The sequence below is a fragment of the Pteropus medius genome, unplaced genomic scaffold (assembly GCF_902729225.1).
Source record: "Pteropus medius unplaced genomic scaffold, Ma_sr-lr_union100, whole genome shotgun sequence".
NCBI lineage: Eukaryota > Metazoa > Chordata > Mammalia > Chiroptera > Pteropodidae > Pteropus > Pteropus medius.
Genome location: NW_024355206.1, coordinates 6,298,792 through 6,315,581, shown reverse-complemented (window position 1 = coordinate 6,315,581; position 16,790 = coordinate 6,298,792). Strand labels below are relative to the sequence as shown.

At 65.2% G+C, this 16,790-nt stretch overlaps 1 protein-coding gene across 1 annotated transcript in view; it reads right to left on the bottom strand.

Annotated features, from left to right (window-relative positions):
- ADAMTS7 (ADAM metallopeptidase with thrombospondin type 1 motif 7) overlaps positions 1-16,790 on the bottom strand; it is a 26,797-nt gene that overhangs the window by 7,559 nt on the left and 2,448 nt on the right. Inside the window, exons 2-14 of the mRNA XM_039858326.1 lie at positions 12,263-12,618; positions 11,544-11,709; positions 10,356-10,552; positions 9,141-9,224; positions 8,675-8,799; positions 8,176-8,325; positions 6,897-7,040; positions 3,309-3,453; positions 2,715-2,807; positions 2,228-2,373; positions 902-1,071; positions 527-660; positions 3-190 (exon numbers count right to left, since the gene is read on the bottom strand). Coding sequence (XP_039714260.1) covers positions 3-190; positions 527-660; positions 902-1,071; positions 2,228-2,373; positions 2,715-2,807; positions 3,309-3,453; positions 6,897-7,040; positions 8,176-8,325; positions 8,675-8,799; positions 9,141-9,224; positions 10,356-10,552; positions 11,544-11,709; positions 12,263-12,618 — 2,098 coding nt within the window. The remainder of the gene's footprint in view (positions 1-2; positions 191-526; positions 661-901; positions 1,072-2,227; positions 2,374-2,714; positions 2,808-3,308; positions 3,454-6,896; positions 7,041-8,175; positions 8,326-8,674; positions 8,800-9,140; positions 9,225-10,355; positions 10,553-11,543; positions 11,710-12,262; positions 12,619-16,790) is intronic.

Below are 16,790 nucleotides of genomic sequence, written 5' to 3'. Positions count from 1 at the left end.
GGGGGCGGGGGCGGGGGCCCGGGGAGACGGGGCCGGGCTGTCCTGCCCCGCCGGTGGTCCCGCCTGTACCCAGGCCCTCGGCCTCCTGGAAGGTCCCGCTCACGGTGTGGCAGGTGGAGCCGTTGCCCTGGCACACGCCACAGCGGTCCTCCACGGCGCCCGAGTCGATCTCGAAGTCGCAGCCCACGTTCTGCAACACACGGAGGGGAGGCCCCTGGCGCTGGGCTGTGCGGCCGGCCCCAGGGGACCCCCCGCCTCTCCGCGCCTCGGTTTCCTCAGAGGCGAAACGGGGAGACGGATCTTTGCTGTAAAGGTGGCTTGTGAGGTCGCGTGACATGAGGCGTGAAAGGCCGCAGCGGGCTCGGGGGGTCAGGGCCGGCGCCTCCCGGCCGCCCCACGCTCCACGCCCCGCGGCGACGGGACGCGGGCACAGAGCCGGAGCCCAACGCTGCAGCCTGCGGAGGGTGCCGGGGCGGGGCGGGTGGGGGGGGCAGGCGGTACCGGAGACCTGCTCCCGGGGACGCACCTTGCAGATGCCGTTGATGCAGAGGTCGTGGCTGGCCTGGCCCTGGTAACAGGGCGTGCCGTCCACCACGGCGTCCCGCAGCTTCTCGGCGAAGTACTCATCCGAGGGCCGGCAGTGCAGCTCGCAGGGGTTCTCTGGGGGCCCGAGCGGAGGAGCCATGAGGGACAATGGCGCAGGAGCCAGGGAGGCCACCAGGAAGACCGTGCTGGAGGCTCGGCTGGGCCGGTGGCATCTGCACGCTGCAGACAGGCCGCGGGGAGGGGGCACGGCCCCGGGGACAGTACGGAGCAGCCCAGGGCTGCGTCACGGGTGACCCCGGGCCCCCAGGTCGCTCCTCTGCGGGGCCTCGTTGTCCCAGGGGGCGGCAGCACTCACCATCGTTGACCACGGGCACCCACGTGTGCAGCTGGCCCTTGTACAGCATGGCGTCAAAGTGGCTGCACTGGACGTGCCGGAAGGAGGGGCGGCCGGCGGGGCAGCCGTGCAGGTTGCAGAGGCGCAGGCGTCTCCTCTCGCCCACGCAGTATTTGCCCTTATACTTGGGCCTGTGGGGGGTGCGGGCGGGCCGGGCAGGTGCCCCGTGAGTGCCAGCCAACGGCACAGCCGACCCGGGAGCGGGGCTCAAAGCGAGCAGCTCCTCCAGCACCCCGGACACCCACCTCTGCGCACGCCGCCCACCCTCGGGCTGTTTGTAAGGGTCTCAGGAGGCGGCCTCAGGAAGCCCCGGCTCTGCCCCCAACCTGCCGTGTGACCTTGGCCACGTCGTCGGCCCTCTCTGGGCCCTAGTTTCCTCATCTATAAAATGGGGCTGGGCCACCTCTGCAGAGGGCTCTTAAGAGGCTGGGACCAGCCGTGGACGTGGCCAGGAGTGGCTGCTCTCAGTCTCCAGCCCATGAGACCCAGCGTCCGGATAAGCCCATGTGTCGGCAGCTACGTTCCTGGTGGCAGCCCGGGTCACGCGGGAGCCCCCGGGGCAGCTGCCCCCAACCCAGCTCGGGCCTGCAGGCCAGGACGTGGGAGGGGTACGTGCTCGGCCAAGCCCGGGGCCCTGCATGGGGCTGGCTCGGAGTCCACATCACCCAGGTAGACGGGAGACTGAGGCCCAGAGACAGGAAGTCACTCGCGTAGGGCCCACAGCACCCCTCCCTGCTGACCACGCCTCCCAGCTGTCCCTGGTCTCAGACCCACGTGTACCTCTGACGCCACCAAGTGGCTCCTACGTGCTTTACCTGCACCAGCCGCATTTACCCCCGGCCACAGCTCTGCCAGGTGGGCTCAGCTGTGACCCCATCACACAGGTTCTCTGGAAACTGAGGCCCAGAGAAGGGGTGCAGCAGGCCCTTGCTCGGAAGGGGAGGGGAATGTGCACCCCGACCCACCTAAGGCGCAGCGTCTAAGCGCTTGGCCACCGCCCCTCCTGCCTCCGTCCAGCTAGCCGTTGCTCTCTCGTGCGGCCTCTCTCGAGTCCCTCCCGTCTCTGGGCCTCAGTGTCCCCCTGTCTGCAATGGGGTCAGCGGTGGGGACTCTGTCCACCTCTGGGACACGCCTACAGGTGACCCGAGATGCCTCTGGACACGCTGGGCTTGGCCTCGATGGGGACGCTTCCGAGAGCCTGGGGCAGAGCCAGGCTCCGACAATCGGCTGACTCTGCCGGGCACCCTCGATCCCACCCTGCCGGGGTCCCCGTGGCCCCAGACTCACACGGGCTGCGTGCACTGCCGCTCAGCACTCTGCACGCCCACGCCGCAGCTCCGCGAGCAGATGGACCAGGCGCTCCAGCCCGACCAGCCCCCGTCCACCGCCTCGGGCCGGAAACCCACGGCGACACACTCGCCATCCAGACACCACTGCCGAGAGAGCGGAGTAGAGCGACCGCCCACGCCTGTCAGTCCCCCTCACCCTAGTGAGAACGAGGTGGGTGCAAGGCCTGGAAGGGCGCAGAGGGGACGGAGCGAAGGGCTGGGGGAGGTCCCCCCCAGTCACCCAAGACCCGGGCCCTGAGGTGGAGCTGAGCGGGGAATGAAGTGGAGCCCACGTGCTGATCTCTGAGCTGACGCCGGGGAGAAGCTTCCGGCCCTGGCCCCACATCTCCACTCTGCAGACGGGGCCTGCTGGGAGCACGCGCGGCCCCTGAGCCACGCTGGCCCTTCGCACAGACGCAGCAGGGAGCCTGGCCTCTGACCCCTACCTTGCTCTCCCCACACGCGGTGCCGTCCACGGCCGCGTCCAGCTTCGAGTGACAGGTGGTCCCCACAGAGCACCAGAGTGTGTGGCAGACGTTCTGCAGGAGAAGAGCATGGGCCATGCTCTCACCACCTCCCAGGGCCACCACCTGCCCTGCCCCCTCGCTTCCCGGAAAGTCCCCTGGCCACCCCTCCCCGGGGCTGGCCTCTGGCGGGCTCCGCAGATAGGACACCGAGGTCGCCCCGACGCTCAGGCGTGCTGCTCAGGGCGGCCTGCGGCCCACCCGCACCTCGGCCACTTGTCTGCGAAGACCCCGTTAGAAGCCGTGGGGCCTCGGTAACACGCCGGTGGCCGTCCCTCCAGCTCACCGTCCCCAGGACCCCGTGGCGTACGTTTGATTTCGCCTCAGAATCCAGCTCTGGAGGCGAGGGGGCGGGCTTGCCCACAGTCCCCCCAGAATCCAGCCCGGGGCCTGTGGCTGCCCAGCCCAGGCTGCTCCCACTGGCCACTTTGTGTGTCACGGGCGTCAGGCGCAGGCCGAGGCCCGGCAGGGTCTGCAGGCCGGTGAGCGCTCCCCGGCCCCGCGCGCCACACTCACGTCCATGCCGTCGCAGAAGACAGAGTACGCCCCGTACTGGAGGCGGCACTGGTGGCCGACGTCGTACAGGACCCCGGGCAGCACCGAAGGGAAGTCGATGACCTCCTTGGCGGGAGTGTCGTCCAGGCACACGCCCCACCCGCGGCTGCAGAGGCGCAACAGGAAAGCGGGGTGAGCGGCCAGCTGACCCCCGAGACCCATCTGGGACGCCTCAGGGTGGCCGGGAGGGCCGGGGAGGTGGGGCAGGGCGAGACCCTTGCGGGAAGCCTGCCGCCTCCCTGCCACCCCCACCGGTCCCGCCTTAGCGGCCCTCCTGGGCGGTCCCCGATGCCGGGCCTTTGCGGAGACTGAGGGTCACCTGGGCAGGCACCCAGGCCTCAGACAGCTAGGGGCAGCCCTTCCTCCCCTTAACACGGCCCAGGGAAGCGGACACCTGCCCCAGCTCTGGGAGGGCAGCGACGGTCAGGACCCGATGCCAGGCCCAGGCTCGCTGGAGCCCACACTTGCCCACTCACTGGGCGGGGCTGCCCCCATCCGACCAAGCACTGCACCCCAAGTAAACATGCCAACCCACGGCACGGACGCCTGGCGGGACACGGGCTGTTCTGATTGCTGGCCTCAGCCGGGGGGCTCCCTGGGTCTGCACCGCGGGCACGGCGTCCGCTGGGGGGCAGTGGGTCAGCCCGGCCTGGGGCCTCGCCCACCCCTGACCCAGCCCCGCCCAGCAGCTCCTGGCTGGGACCCAGTGCTGACGGGCTGCGTGACAGCTCCTGCAGACAGTGCAACAACGACCACCTTTCCTGTCCGTCCCGTAGTGTGTGACAGGGTAGGGGCACGAGGAGCTCCTCCCTGGACCCAGCACCAGAACCGGAGCCATGTTCGGGCCCAGGCGCTGGCTGCAGCGTCAGAGACCCACGCTGCACTCTACCTGGCTGCGGTGCTGTGCGTCCTTGGGCCACCCCTCACCCTCTCTGGGCCACGACTCCGCAGCCGCCTGTGACCCCCGGCTGCAGAGGTATAAATAGCAGCATCTGTCCGGGGAAGGTCACATGGGTGGTGGCAGCTGGCCCTTCCTTCCTCTCCGCTCGGCGCCCCGCCAGGCTCCTCATGCCTGGGAGCCCTTCCTCTGGGGACCCCCTGCCGTAACAACAGCAGGCCAGGAGGCCCCGCGTGGGGACAGAGCGCCGTGGACGGCTCCGGGCAGAGGCCCTGCTCCCGCCCCGAGGATGGCACGGAGCTGCCCATCCCCTGAGGACAGACCACCCCTTGCGGCTCCCGGTCCTGGGCACGGAGTGGCTGGACGGCGGGAGCGTGGGATGTCACGAAGGGCCGGACACAGGGCCGGGCCAGCCCCTCTCCTCCGGGAGCCCTCCCACCCCAGCCCTGGACCCTGCAGAGACCCCGCCCGGAGCTGCCCCTCCTCCGAGTGCCCACGATCCCTTAGAGGGGCTGCGAGGCTCCCTCTTAATGCCCTCCCCAGACGCCTGCACCCCCCACAGGCTGTCCCCCCCAGGGGGCGAGGGCCTCGTCTGCCTCCTCTACCGCCGTACGGCGAGCACAGGGCAAGGCCTGACTGTTGGCACAGAAGGAGTGTGACTTTGCGATCACGTGGGGCTCCCTCGCGCCTGGTCGACATGGCCCAGGGCCGAGGGCAGTCCCCTGGGGATAGCCGCGTGGTCCAAGCGCCTCCGAGCCTCCCTCAAGACCAGGGAACACGCCTGACCCCACTTGGCACTGACGGCGAATCTCGCCATTCTGCCCCCATCCTGTTTGAGTGGGGCAGGTCCCCTGTGTCCCCTCCCACCCCGAGCAAGGAGACCGGACGCGAGGGCTGGAAGACAGGCCGGTGCCACGCTCCCCGCCCCACACCCCTCTCCCCCTGCCTGGTCCTCCAGGATGGAGAGCTGAGTGTGGGCCAACCCCCCGAGCACCCCTCCACTGGCACCGCCTGTCCCTCTCTTTCTGGGTGCGGAGGCCCTGGGAGGCCTGGCTGGCTCAGGCTGTCACCCCTCCCTCCCGCCCTCCACCCAGGCGTCCCTCACACATTCCAGCAGCCGAATGAAGACAGAGACGCATCTGTCCATCCAGGACCCAGGGTGCTGGGCGCCTCCCTGGGGTGGGGGGGCAGCAGGAAAAAGCCCCAGGGCATGTGGGCGCATCTGCTGTTCCGATCCTCCAGCTCACCCCTGCCCCCTCCGGGGGAGCAGACGCACCCTCGGGATGCGTTCAGACCCACTTGCCACGCTCAGGCCCTTCCCCGGTCCGTGCGCTGTGTGGCTTCCGGTCGTGACGACAGTGACCGCGCTGTGACTGCGAAGCACGGGGCCAGCGCTGTGCTGCACACGTCACGTGTTTGCCCCCTGAACCTGGACGTTAACCCAAGGGGCTGTCCCATCTTCGTCCCGGTTTTTGAGGCTTAAGGGTGAATGTAACTTATCTGCCAACACGGGCAGAAGCCTGGGCCAGAGTCCAAGTTCTTAACCATCAAAGTCATCTCTCCCCTGCTCCGGTCCCCACCCCAGTCATTCCTGTCCTGTCAGAGGCCAGAGTCCTTGCTCTCATGTCCAGAGTGGGCGTGGTCACATCCCGGCTGACACCCCGTGGCGGGGGTGGGGGGGTTGCTTCTAGAAAACATGACCAGATGGATTTATCTCCACTGCCTTTCAGGCTCCCACTACGAAGATTATGAAGGAATGTAGGAATGAACGAGGCACACGGCCACCAGGACAAAGGGCAAGGGAGAGGTGACGATGGCAGATGAAAGATGTCAGCAAGATGCTGGGAGCTGGAAAGCAGATGGCAAGTGGGAGCGGACGTGGTCGCGCAGTGACAGCTGACAGCTGAGGCCCCCAGGGAGACGCCACCCAGAAGCAGAGCCCAGGACATCCGGACGCCCGCGGGCCGAGGACCCGAGCCTGGCTCAAAGGACCCAGCAGGCCCACGGTCCCTCCCCAGCCCCCTGTGGCCGGGCCATCTGCCACCTGGCCCGGGACGAACCGGGAGGTCTGGCCCAAGAACGTCAGACACGGTCGAAAGCTCGAGGGGGAGGGACCTACAGAGAGAAGGGGACACACGACAGAGTCTGCACGAGGGCGCGGAGACACGTGCCAGGCCCCGTCCCCACCGGCATGCCAGAACGCTGTCTCCAGACCCACACCCTCCCAGGAGAGGCCTAGAGAAGGCCTCTCCGGGGGACTGAGTCACTCAGGAAAGTCACCCCAGATACTGACATCTGAAGACCTCCCAAAGAAACAGCCCTGTCCTGCCCGCCCCCCAGTGCCTCCTTCCGCGGAGGACAGACGGCCAAGCCATTCTCAGAAAATCTCCGCTATCGAAGAAACGTTTTCAAAAATAACTGAAAGGAAAGACATCACGGGAGAGCAAAGTCCGTACAGGTGACCGCCTCGGAAAGATGCGGGAAGACGCGGTCCCATGAACGCGGGACGGGACAAAGGGTGGCCGGTGAACAAGGTTAAGAGCACGTCAGGGGGGTGCTGGAAACCAGGCCCGTCTGCGTCGGCTGCCCCCGCACGCCCTCCCCCCACGCGGTGCCATCGGGCCCGAGCGCGGGCCGCGGGCGGGACTCACTCGAGGAACCTGGTGATGTACTCGCGGCTGCAGCGGGACCAGGTGAGGGGCACGGAGTCGTACAGGAGCTGTGGAGACATGACGGAAGGCCGTTTCCCAACAGGCTCGCAGTCATTGCCGCTTCCGTCATGCTGAATGCCGAAGCTGCGTGAGAGCACAGGCCGCGGGCGGGTGAGCGGGCGGGCGCCCCAATCCCACAGGGCACCCCGCCCCAGCCCCGCAGGGCGCCCGACCCCCGTCCCGGAGCTGGCTCGGCCACCCAGGAGCTGTGTGGCCTTAGGAAAGTCACCTCCCCTCCCAGCCTTTCCTCACTCCGGGGAGCAGTGGTGAGTGGCCTGCGGGGCCCTCCTGCAGGTGTGCCAGCCTGAGCCTGGACGGGCACCGTGGCCCCCGCAGCCTCACTGGCGCCAAGAACGGTCCAATGGTGGTCCCCCCACCCCGGGTCCTATCCCAAGGCTGTGTACTCGAGGAGTCGAGGCTGCCACGTCACAGAGAAGGCCTCGGAGAGATGGCCCTTGAGAAGAGCTGTATTTCCTGAGCACCTGCTATGTGCCAGGCACCGTGCTACGCACGCTCAGAAATGCTCCGTCACTGGGTCCTCAGAACGGCCCAGTGGGGCACTGTCACTCCTGGGGAGGCTCAGACAGGCTGCGGAACTGGCCAAGGGCACAGCCAGGAAACGGCCGACTTGGCGCGGAGCGTTCCGTCTACGGCCACAGTCGGCTTTTTAAGGCCCTGCCTGTGTGGCCATCGCCAAGGGAACCCAGAGCGTCAGAGTGACAACGGCGACGCCCTGGCCAGCGGGACTCGGGGGGTCTGCTGTCACGGGCTCCAGTGACTGTCGGACGCTGCCATATTCACCAGGTAAGCAGCCCGGCACAGGGGGCCGAGGACATGGGCCACGTGGAGATGTGAGCCTGCTGCAGACACGGACATCACTAACCAGCCTGTCCATCCGCAGGTAGCACAGAGGCCCAGATCGGGTAGGACACTTGCCTAAAGCCACAGAGCACTTGAGAACCAAGGGTCAAAAATGCCAGCACTGAGGGAAAGGGGGAGGGACGGCCAAGGTCCTATGGTGATGTCTGGCCCATCCCGACTCCGCTTTGAACAAGACCCGCTCCGGGCCGCCCCCAGGTACCCTGGGCCTCTGTCCTGTTGTGGGGACATACAGGAACAGCGTATGGCCAGGGCTCCCTTCCCTGGGATTTGGAGGCCCGGAGGCCTGGCCGCCTGGTGCCCCCAGGTTGGGAGGTGGCAGTGGGGGTGGGGTGGGTACCTGTGCCCGAGCTCGTGGGCCACAGTGAAGGCCAGGGGCAGGCCCGTGTCCTCGTTGATGTTACAGCTGCGATGTGGCTGGCACATGCCCGCCACGTGAGACAGGCCCAGGGTCTCACAGGGCCAGTTCGTGGACGCACACAGGTCCTTCCTACACACGAGGAGAGAGGTGGCCTTCGGGCTGACCTGGCACGTGCCAGCCCCACCCGAGCAGAAGGGCCCCGGGACCCGGAGGGACGGACGGAGGGGCGGAGCAGGATGGGGGGGCCAGCGCAGCCGCCCTGGGGCCCGTGCACGCGTCACTGCCCATCCCGGTGTGACATCGCACCGCGGCGATGCCAGGCGTCACCCTGGGGGGCTGGGTGAGGGTGCGGCATCTCTGTGTGGTTTCTGACAGCTGCATGGGACCCCGCAACTACTTCAAAACGGGACGGGCCCCCGGGTGCTGACGGACTCTGGTCAGTGAGCCCCGAGGCCGGGCCCCCCGCGGCCAGCCTCACCTGGTCAGCAGGATGGCGGTGTCGTGGTGCAGCGGGTGGCTGTCCCCCTTCATGTTGATGCTTTTCTGCCACTTACAGAAGCTCCTCAGGGTGTTGTCCGCATGGTGTGTGATCTTCAGGTCCTCCTGGGGGCAGAGAGCACGGCCGTTCATGCCTCCCCGAGCTCCGGAGGGTCGGGCCCAGTTCCCCAGACAGAGGCAGGAGACGGGCGCCTGGAGGGGCAGTGCGGGGGCGACGGCCAGCCTGCGAGCCCCAGTCCAGTGTCCAGCTTGGCCACCCCTTGCACCTGCAGGCATCTCCTGAGAGGACCTGAGGAAAGATCAGCAGCGACCGGGGGTGACAGAGGACACTGCCGGGGCCACAGAGGCCCTCACTCTGCCTCACACACGGGGCGGCGGGAGTCAGGGGGCAGGGGGCTCCGGCAGCCGACACCACCGGGGGGTGGCGTGGGCACGAGACCGCTCACCTCCTCGTCTTCCAGCAGGATGAGGCGCACGATGGTGATGTGGATGGGGTTGCCGATGCTGGGGTCGTGGAAAAGGCCGGCCACCTGCCGAGAGGGGTGCGGCCGTCACCCCGGATCCAGGGAGGGGACGGCAGCCACTGCCACCCCCAACCTGCACTCAGGGTCACAGGCAGGCGAGCTCCCCGGAGCCCACGGGCTGTACGCGCGCCTCCCCACCCAAAAGAGGGGCTCCCTAGTCAGCCCCAGGAGAGAAGGCCACCCCCGACGACGGCAGGGGTGCACGGCGCAGGGGCACGGGTGCGGAGGGCCGTCTGGTCTTTTAAAGCTCCCTCAGATCACGGCTAGCCCACAGCTGGTGACAGGTGCCAGGCTCCCGCTGGGCCGAGAGGGCGGGACAGTTGAGTCAGCTTCTAGCAATTCCGTCAGGAAAAACAATGTTCCGGGGGAATGGACCAAACGCACACTGTTGAGGGCACAGAAGCCCCTGGCGGTGGGGCTGAGATACGGCTTCAAAACCCAAGTCAGGAGCGGCGAGGACCGTGACACATCGAGGACAGTGACGCGGCGTGCCGCCATCCACCCCGGCACCGTGGGAAGCCTCCTCCACATCCAGGTGCACCTCGTCGGTGTGGCCTGAATCTATCTCTTCTCTCCATGCCCCGGGGCACCGCCCCGTCCACGGCGCCAGCCTCTCTCGTCTGCCAGGTGGGTCTCCTAGTGGGTGCCCCCAAGCGCTCCACGGCCCCCCGCCCCCCCACGGCCCAGCACTCAGTGTCTGTCATTGAAACGCAAACCCAATCAGTCTGTGTCTTTGCTCAGGGCAGTAAGTGGCTGTTGAAGGACAGACCTCCCGAGCCTGGCCGACAGGGCCTGTGGGGTCGGGCCGCTACCCGTCTCTCTGGCCTCCCCTCCCCTCCCCAGGCCCCCCGGCCCCTCGTTCCGACCACGGTGGCTGGAACGAGGTGGGTGGCATGGTTCCTACCACAGGGCCTTTGCGGAGGCTGTGCCCGCAGCCCGACACTCTTTCCCAGCCTTGTCCCCCCAGGGTTGCAGCCCTGCCCCCAACTTCTCCCCCCCATCCTGCCTTCAGTTCACTTCTCAGGCTCCCACAGCCCCGCAGCACTGAGCCTCGTCCTCCCTGCCCCCCAGGCGATGGTTTCACTAACGTCTCCCCGACGCCCCTCAGCACACTGCCCACGCCCGCCGCGGCCTCACCATGTTCATGATGGTCAGCATGTAGCTCTCGACGTGGGGCTGCCCGTGGTACTCCACCATCTTGGCGTCGGCGACCACCAGGGTCTCCACCCACTTCTCTCTGCTGACCGAGCGCTGGTGCAGACGCCGCGGCCACGGGCGTCGCCACTGCTGCCGCAGCTCCCAGCGCTCCCGCCGGGTCTCCTGCTCCAGCGACTCTGGGGGCCCAGACGTGGGGGTGAGCTGCCCCGACGGGCCCCGCACACGGCGCAAGGGCCTCTGCTCGGTGAGCTTTCTCCCGGGCGGTGGGATCAGAGGCAGGAGGCCTGGACTCCCATCGTGGCTCGGCCCTGACCTGTGTCATGTGACCCTGGCTTTGTCACTCCCCTCTCTGGCCATATAGGAATACGCCGACCCGCCGCAGAGGGTGACCTCGGGGGCCGGTGAAATGGCGGATGTGAGCCCAGTAAGCCATTGCCCACAGGAGGGGAGCTCTGGGCCTCCCTCCCCGCGTGCCCCCCTGCGGGGGGGTTAGTGCATCCCAGCACATGTGGACCCCGGGCCCAGCCCCCAGCCTACGACCCTCCTGAGGGTCAGAGAGGAAGCACAGCTGTGCAGCTGGGGAAACTGAGGCCAACGAGCATATGTCTGCTCCTCGGGGTCCCTGTGCTGTGGCAGCCTAGGAGGCTCCAGTGCAGGGAGTGGTCCCCAAACCCCAGGGTCCCTCAGGGGACAGCTCCTCCCCGGGACTGGCCGGCACTATGGCCACCCTGCAGAAGAGGTGCTGGTGCCACGCTCCAGGTCCCCAGTACTAGAGGTCAGTTATTCTGGGCCAGCACCAGGGTGGGGAGGGGAGGGGAGGAGGCTCCTGGCCAGCTGCCCTGCCCGGCTGGGCATGGCCCTGTCCGGCCAGGACACTTGAGGAAGAATGGTGGACAGAGCTGAAGGTACCACAGCTAGTGAATGGGGAGGGGTCGGGGACAGAGCCCCGGGGTGGGGGAAGCACGTGAGGTGGTAGCGAGTGGGGTCGGTCCAGGGCCTCAGGCCCTTGGCTCGCTTGGAGGGCACACGGTCTAAAGTGTCTGTCGGTCTGTCTGTGTCCCTTTGGGCCAAGGGGAGCTGAGCATGGGATGTTGAGAGAGGCTTCTAGAAAGGACCTCCATGCCCGGGCCCCTCCCCTGCCTCGCAGCTGGCAGCAGGGGAGCATACCTTGCACCCCACAGGTGCCTGGAGCCCTGGCGTCACCCGACTCCGCCCGCCTCTTGGGGGCTTGGCGCTTGTACACCACGTGGGGCTGGGCGCGGCCGGGCCGGGCCGGCACCCCCTCCAGGGGCTCGATGAAGTAGTCCTCGTTGGAGAGCTGGAACACACCTTTCTGGGGAGAAGCGCCAGGTCACAGGGGCAGGGCTGGCCCTCGCTGTCTTCCCCGGCCATGGCGCCCGCACCGCCCCTCCCCGCCCCGCTGGAGCTGTGATGCGTCTGGTCCAAGGGTAAGAAGGTGGCCTCTTCCATGCAGTGCCAGACAGCCGGGCTGAGCCGGCGGCCCGGGTCCTGGCCTCCAAGCCATTCTGCATCCCCTCTGGAGATGCCACGGCCACCAGGACACCCTGTTCCCAGAGAAGGGACACTGGCACCACAGAGGAAGAGGGCTCGGTGCACAAGTTCTGAGCGGGGACCCTGGATGGCAGCTTCGGCATCGTCTGGGAATCCATCAGAAAGGTGAGCCTGGGGCTCCCCCCCCACCCCGCCCCCTATGACCGACCCTAGGGGACACTGCGGGTGATTCACTGACGTTGAGGAACCTCGGTCCTGTAGGACAAGGAGTCCTGCTCTGTCACTCCCATTTACAGGTGGGGGACACAGGCTGGGGGATTGGAAGCGAATTGACCGAAGGCAGTGGGCGAGTCCGAGCGAGGCTGGGCACTCACCAGGCCGTCGCAGGCGCTGATGGCCGCCAGGCCACCCTCCAGCTCGGGGTCCTGCACCTCGCCCAGCAGGTGGCAGGCGGGCGCGTGCGTGCGGATGTGCGCGCGTCCCAGGCCGCCGCGCCGGCGCGTCTCGCTCACGAAGCCGGGCGCCAGCAGGTGCACGTTGGCCGCCAGGTGGAAGCGCAGCGCGCGCCCGCGGAACTGCAGCTCGTAGAAGGCGCGCGCGGCCCGGCGCGCGGACACCGCCCGCTTGCGCGGCGCGCGCGGCCACAGCTCGTACGACAGGAAGGCGCCCCCCGCGTCCACGCGCACCGGGTGCACGATGTCCAGCTCCGTCCGGCCCTCGGCGGCCGGCCCTGCGGGGAGAAAACCGTGCGGTCCCCGGGAACCAGAGCGAGTGCGGGGACTCACATCCGCGCCGTGCCACCCCCTGGCTCTGCGGGGCCACCTGTCTGCGCCTCGGCGTCTCCATGTAGCTTATCGCAGTAACCTCCTGACAGGTCTCCCGAGCCCCCAGTGCTCCCGCCTCCCTCCCGGCCCGGCCGGAAGCGCCATCCCAGCCAGGCTGCAGGACCCCAGCTCGCCTGCAGCTTGTCCCCTGCCACACCGGAGGGGCGCCCCCTGCTGAGGACGCCCCCCATCCACCGCGGCGCCCTCGGGTGGATGCCGGGAGAGTCAGGAGGCAGGGTGGGCTGGGGCGACTTGCTGTGTGGCTCTGGGCCAGTTGTCCGCGTCTCTGAGTTTCGGGACGGCCTCAGTGCAAGGATTTTCCGGACTTCTCGGATAAGAGTTGGTTAAAAATAAGTCCCCAGGCTCTGTCCCAGGAGCACTGAACCAGCATCTCCAGGAAACGAGACCAGGAAGCTGCGTTTTGACCCGGAGCCCTAGGGAAGTTGGGAAACTCCCCACTGGTGGGACCAGGCTGACTTCCGCAGCACCTGGAGCTCTGGGAGAAGCCGCAGGTGCCCGGGGCCAGCCCGGAGAGCCGCCCGCGCAGAACTGGTGCTCTGGGTGTTTTTCTAAACCTCCTGGGGAATCCGATGTAACCATTTCGGGGGCCGGCATTCGGAGGCCACTGGGCTGGATAATTTAAGGAGACTTCTTGCTCTGGCATCCTAATAGGGGCCTCTGGGTTTGCAACCCCACAACCACAACCTGCAGACTTGCCGTTTGTCAGTTTATTGATTTTTTTTGGGGGGGGGAGCGTATTTTGGCTAGCACAAATACTGAAAAATAATCGGTCATCAGTATTTTAAAATTACATGATTTTGTACAAAAATCTCCATTTTCAGCTTTTCTTGAAAAGCCTTCTCACCTGCGTCAGGCTTAAATTCCCACTTGTGAGAAGTGGTCCTTTAGTAAGGGACACCCCCCCCATCTCCACCTCTCCTTGTTATGTCCCCAACGCCATAGCTAAATACAGGTCGCCCTGGTCTCACGCTCAAATCATTCAGCAAAGAAGAAAATCTCTAACAAAAATGAGAAAAAGAAGTAGATCGAAAGACTCCATGTTTCAAGAGAAACTTCTCCCCAGAAGCCTGGTCTGTTCATTTACGTTACCCACCCGGTCCAGGGCGTTTGGTGCTGTGAGGGAGTGTGGGGTGCCCCAAAGTCCAGGAACATGGGCGGCACCATCCTCGCCCTCAAAATAAATGGGTGCAGCACCCTCGTGATCCTCGGCCCTGGCCCAGTGCTGAGAAGGTCCGAGTGAGGGGCGGGGACACCCACAGGTGGACTGGGGTGAGGAAAAGCTTTGTCGAAGGGGACGCTTGCGAGATGTCCCTTGACGTAAGGTACATGCTTAACTGGGAAGATGAGGCGGGCATCTTGGTGCTAGGCCCCCCGAGAAAGAGTGAAAAGCTAGGAGTGTGCGGACAAGCAGCTAAAAGCGAGGCTCGGCATGTGTTTTGAGAAATGGCACACGGTGGGCTGACAACGCACTGCCAACAGGATGAGTTTTGAACACAGGAAGATCCAGGCTCGTGTCACAACTCGGCCACTAAATAGTGTGTGGCCTGGAGGGCGTGGACAGTCACAGCCTCAGCCGCTAAGGCCGCGCCGAAGGGGAGGGGCTCCGATGCCCCGTAGCACTCACTGTACTGGGGGCGCAGGAGCCATGTGCTCACTCCAGGCGACGGCAGTGTCCCCAAGCTCGTGTGGGTGGGACACAGAGTTCTGTATGTGACCGGGGAATCTGAACTGCTGGGGAGAAGTGGCCCCCAGAGCTCAAAAAAGTATCCCGGGGAGAGAGACTTCTGTCCCTGGGACGTGCAGTCCTGGTGAGACTCCCTGCCCTAGACCTCGGGCCAACACTCCAAGACAGAAATTCAAGGCGAGCGGCAAAGAAGCGGCCTAATAAGTTCAAAAATGGGACAGAGGCCAAGTCGAGATACACTGCAGTAAAAGGCACAGGCATTAGTATGCCGGAGGGCCGGTCTACCTGGGCGTGCATCTCGGCTCTGCCAGCCACGGCTTTCAAACCACGGGCAAATTCCTCCACCACTCAGTTTCTCCAGCTATAAAATGGGTACGATAATCGTACTAACCTCTTAGGTTGCGTGAGAATTAAATGAGTTAATATGTAAGTGCTTAGAACGTAGATGGCACAAAGCTAAGTATGACTGAAAATCTGCGAGGGAAGTTCTACAGTATCCTTAGCTATTTCTTTAAAAACGTGTTTTATCTCTTTGTCCAGTGGCTTAATATGTTTTTTCAATTAAAAAGGGGAAAATAAGACTAACAGGATATTGACTTTTATTGCAACAACTTTGTTCTTGTTTTGTTCGGCGTTAATTTTTTAAATAATCAACCTGCATTGTTTTGCCATTAAATGTCTTTAAAGGGGGGCAGAGTGAGTTAAAAAAGTAAACCAGAGTTTCAGTGTCTCCTAAGCCTCCTCCTGGTGGGGACAGTGGTGGCTGAAACCAGCACCACCCAGTGCCAGCAGCGGGTATTGCAGGCTCTAGTCTAGGTTGGCAGCAGCGAGCATTTGCGGGTGAGGAAGAGTTGAGGTCCAGGGGCGATGGGGGCAGGGGCCATTCGACTGGACTGCCAGCGGTCCACGGCCGTCTGTTCCAATTGGCAGGTGCTAAATTCTTTGACTATCACCCTTAGGTGACAGAACTGTCACTCTGTAGCTGTGACCAGAGAAATGCCAACAGGGCGTGTACCCTCACCTCCTCCCTGTCAAAACCCGCGTTAAGATCCAGCCCTTCAAACGACCTGAAGCTCATGCCAAAGAGAAAAAATAACCAGGGTGATCTTAACGCGCGACACATGCCTTCCTCCCCAGGTCCGTCTGTGTGTGTCTGACTTGCACATATACATGCACACAGGGCTCACGTGCGATTCAGTGGTCGGTGGGGACATGGCCGGGCTGCAGTCCCAGCAACCCCAAGTCCTTTGGCTTGTCACATATTGCTAAAAGTGAGTCCAAGATGTGTTCTTTGATCTCAAAGAAGGTAGCCTTCAGTGAGTGGGCAGAGCCCCCCCCCCCCCGCTAGTCTCCCAGGCAGCTCCAGAGAAAAGAGAGCTTAGTGCCTCCCGGCCAGGGTCCAGGCTGATGAGCAGAACGGGCGGGAGTGGGGGGGGACACGGGGGCGGGTCTTTGCTCCGCCAGATACAGACACTGCGCCCTCCTGGCAGATGAGATGGGGGACGGCACCTGCCCCTCCTCCACCCCCAACTGGCAGGTCCAAGTGACAAGACTCACCAAGGGCTTCCTAATCTTACTGAGTCTGCTGGGCAGATTAACAGAAATAACGGCCATCACATGGAGGTCATTCTGTCCTGGGGGCTGAGCAACTGACCTTCGGCGTGTCACTTAATCCTCACAAGAACCCTCAGAGGTGGATGCCCGATCCCTATTTGACAAACGGGCCGACTACAGCCCGGGAGGGCAGGAGGGTGGCCGTGCTTATGCTGGGTCTGCTTTGCCGTGGCAGTGGGGAGAGCCCTGACCTCGACCTCAGCGAAACGCTCCCCATTCCTCCCGCAGCTGCCAGGGGACCTGTTGCCAAGTTCAGGCCGGAAGGCAGTTCAGGCTCCCCCGCCTGCCCTAGTCCCCACCGCGGGGGAAACCACTTTCCTGCCCCCGCGTCCCCATCACCTGAGTCACCCTCACCCAGCTCGGGAATGACTCCTTGAGCCTGTCCCCCGGGGGCCATAAAGGATTTCCCATCCCCTGCCGTGCGGGTTGCCCCGGAGCCGGAGCCGATGAGAAGTCAGCACCTGGGCGGTTGGCACACACTAAACGCGCGTCCAACGTCTGCTCCTTCTCCACGTCGAGCTCGCTGCGGCTCAAGGGGCTCCCTGTAGCCCCGCTCCCGGCGGCCACTCTCTGCACCAGCTCGCAGCCCCCCGCCATCTGGCGTGAGTGCCCTCACATTCCAGCCCAGACACTTTTCAAGCCTGACGACCAGTCTCTCTACTGGGGAGCAGCAGGTCTCCCCCATTCCCGGCACGCAGGCCTAATCCGCCCCACCCCCCGCACAGCGTTGCAGCCCACCCAAAGTTGGTCGTCCTCCAG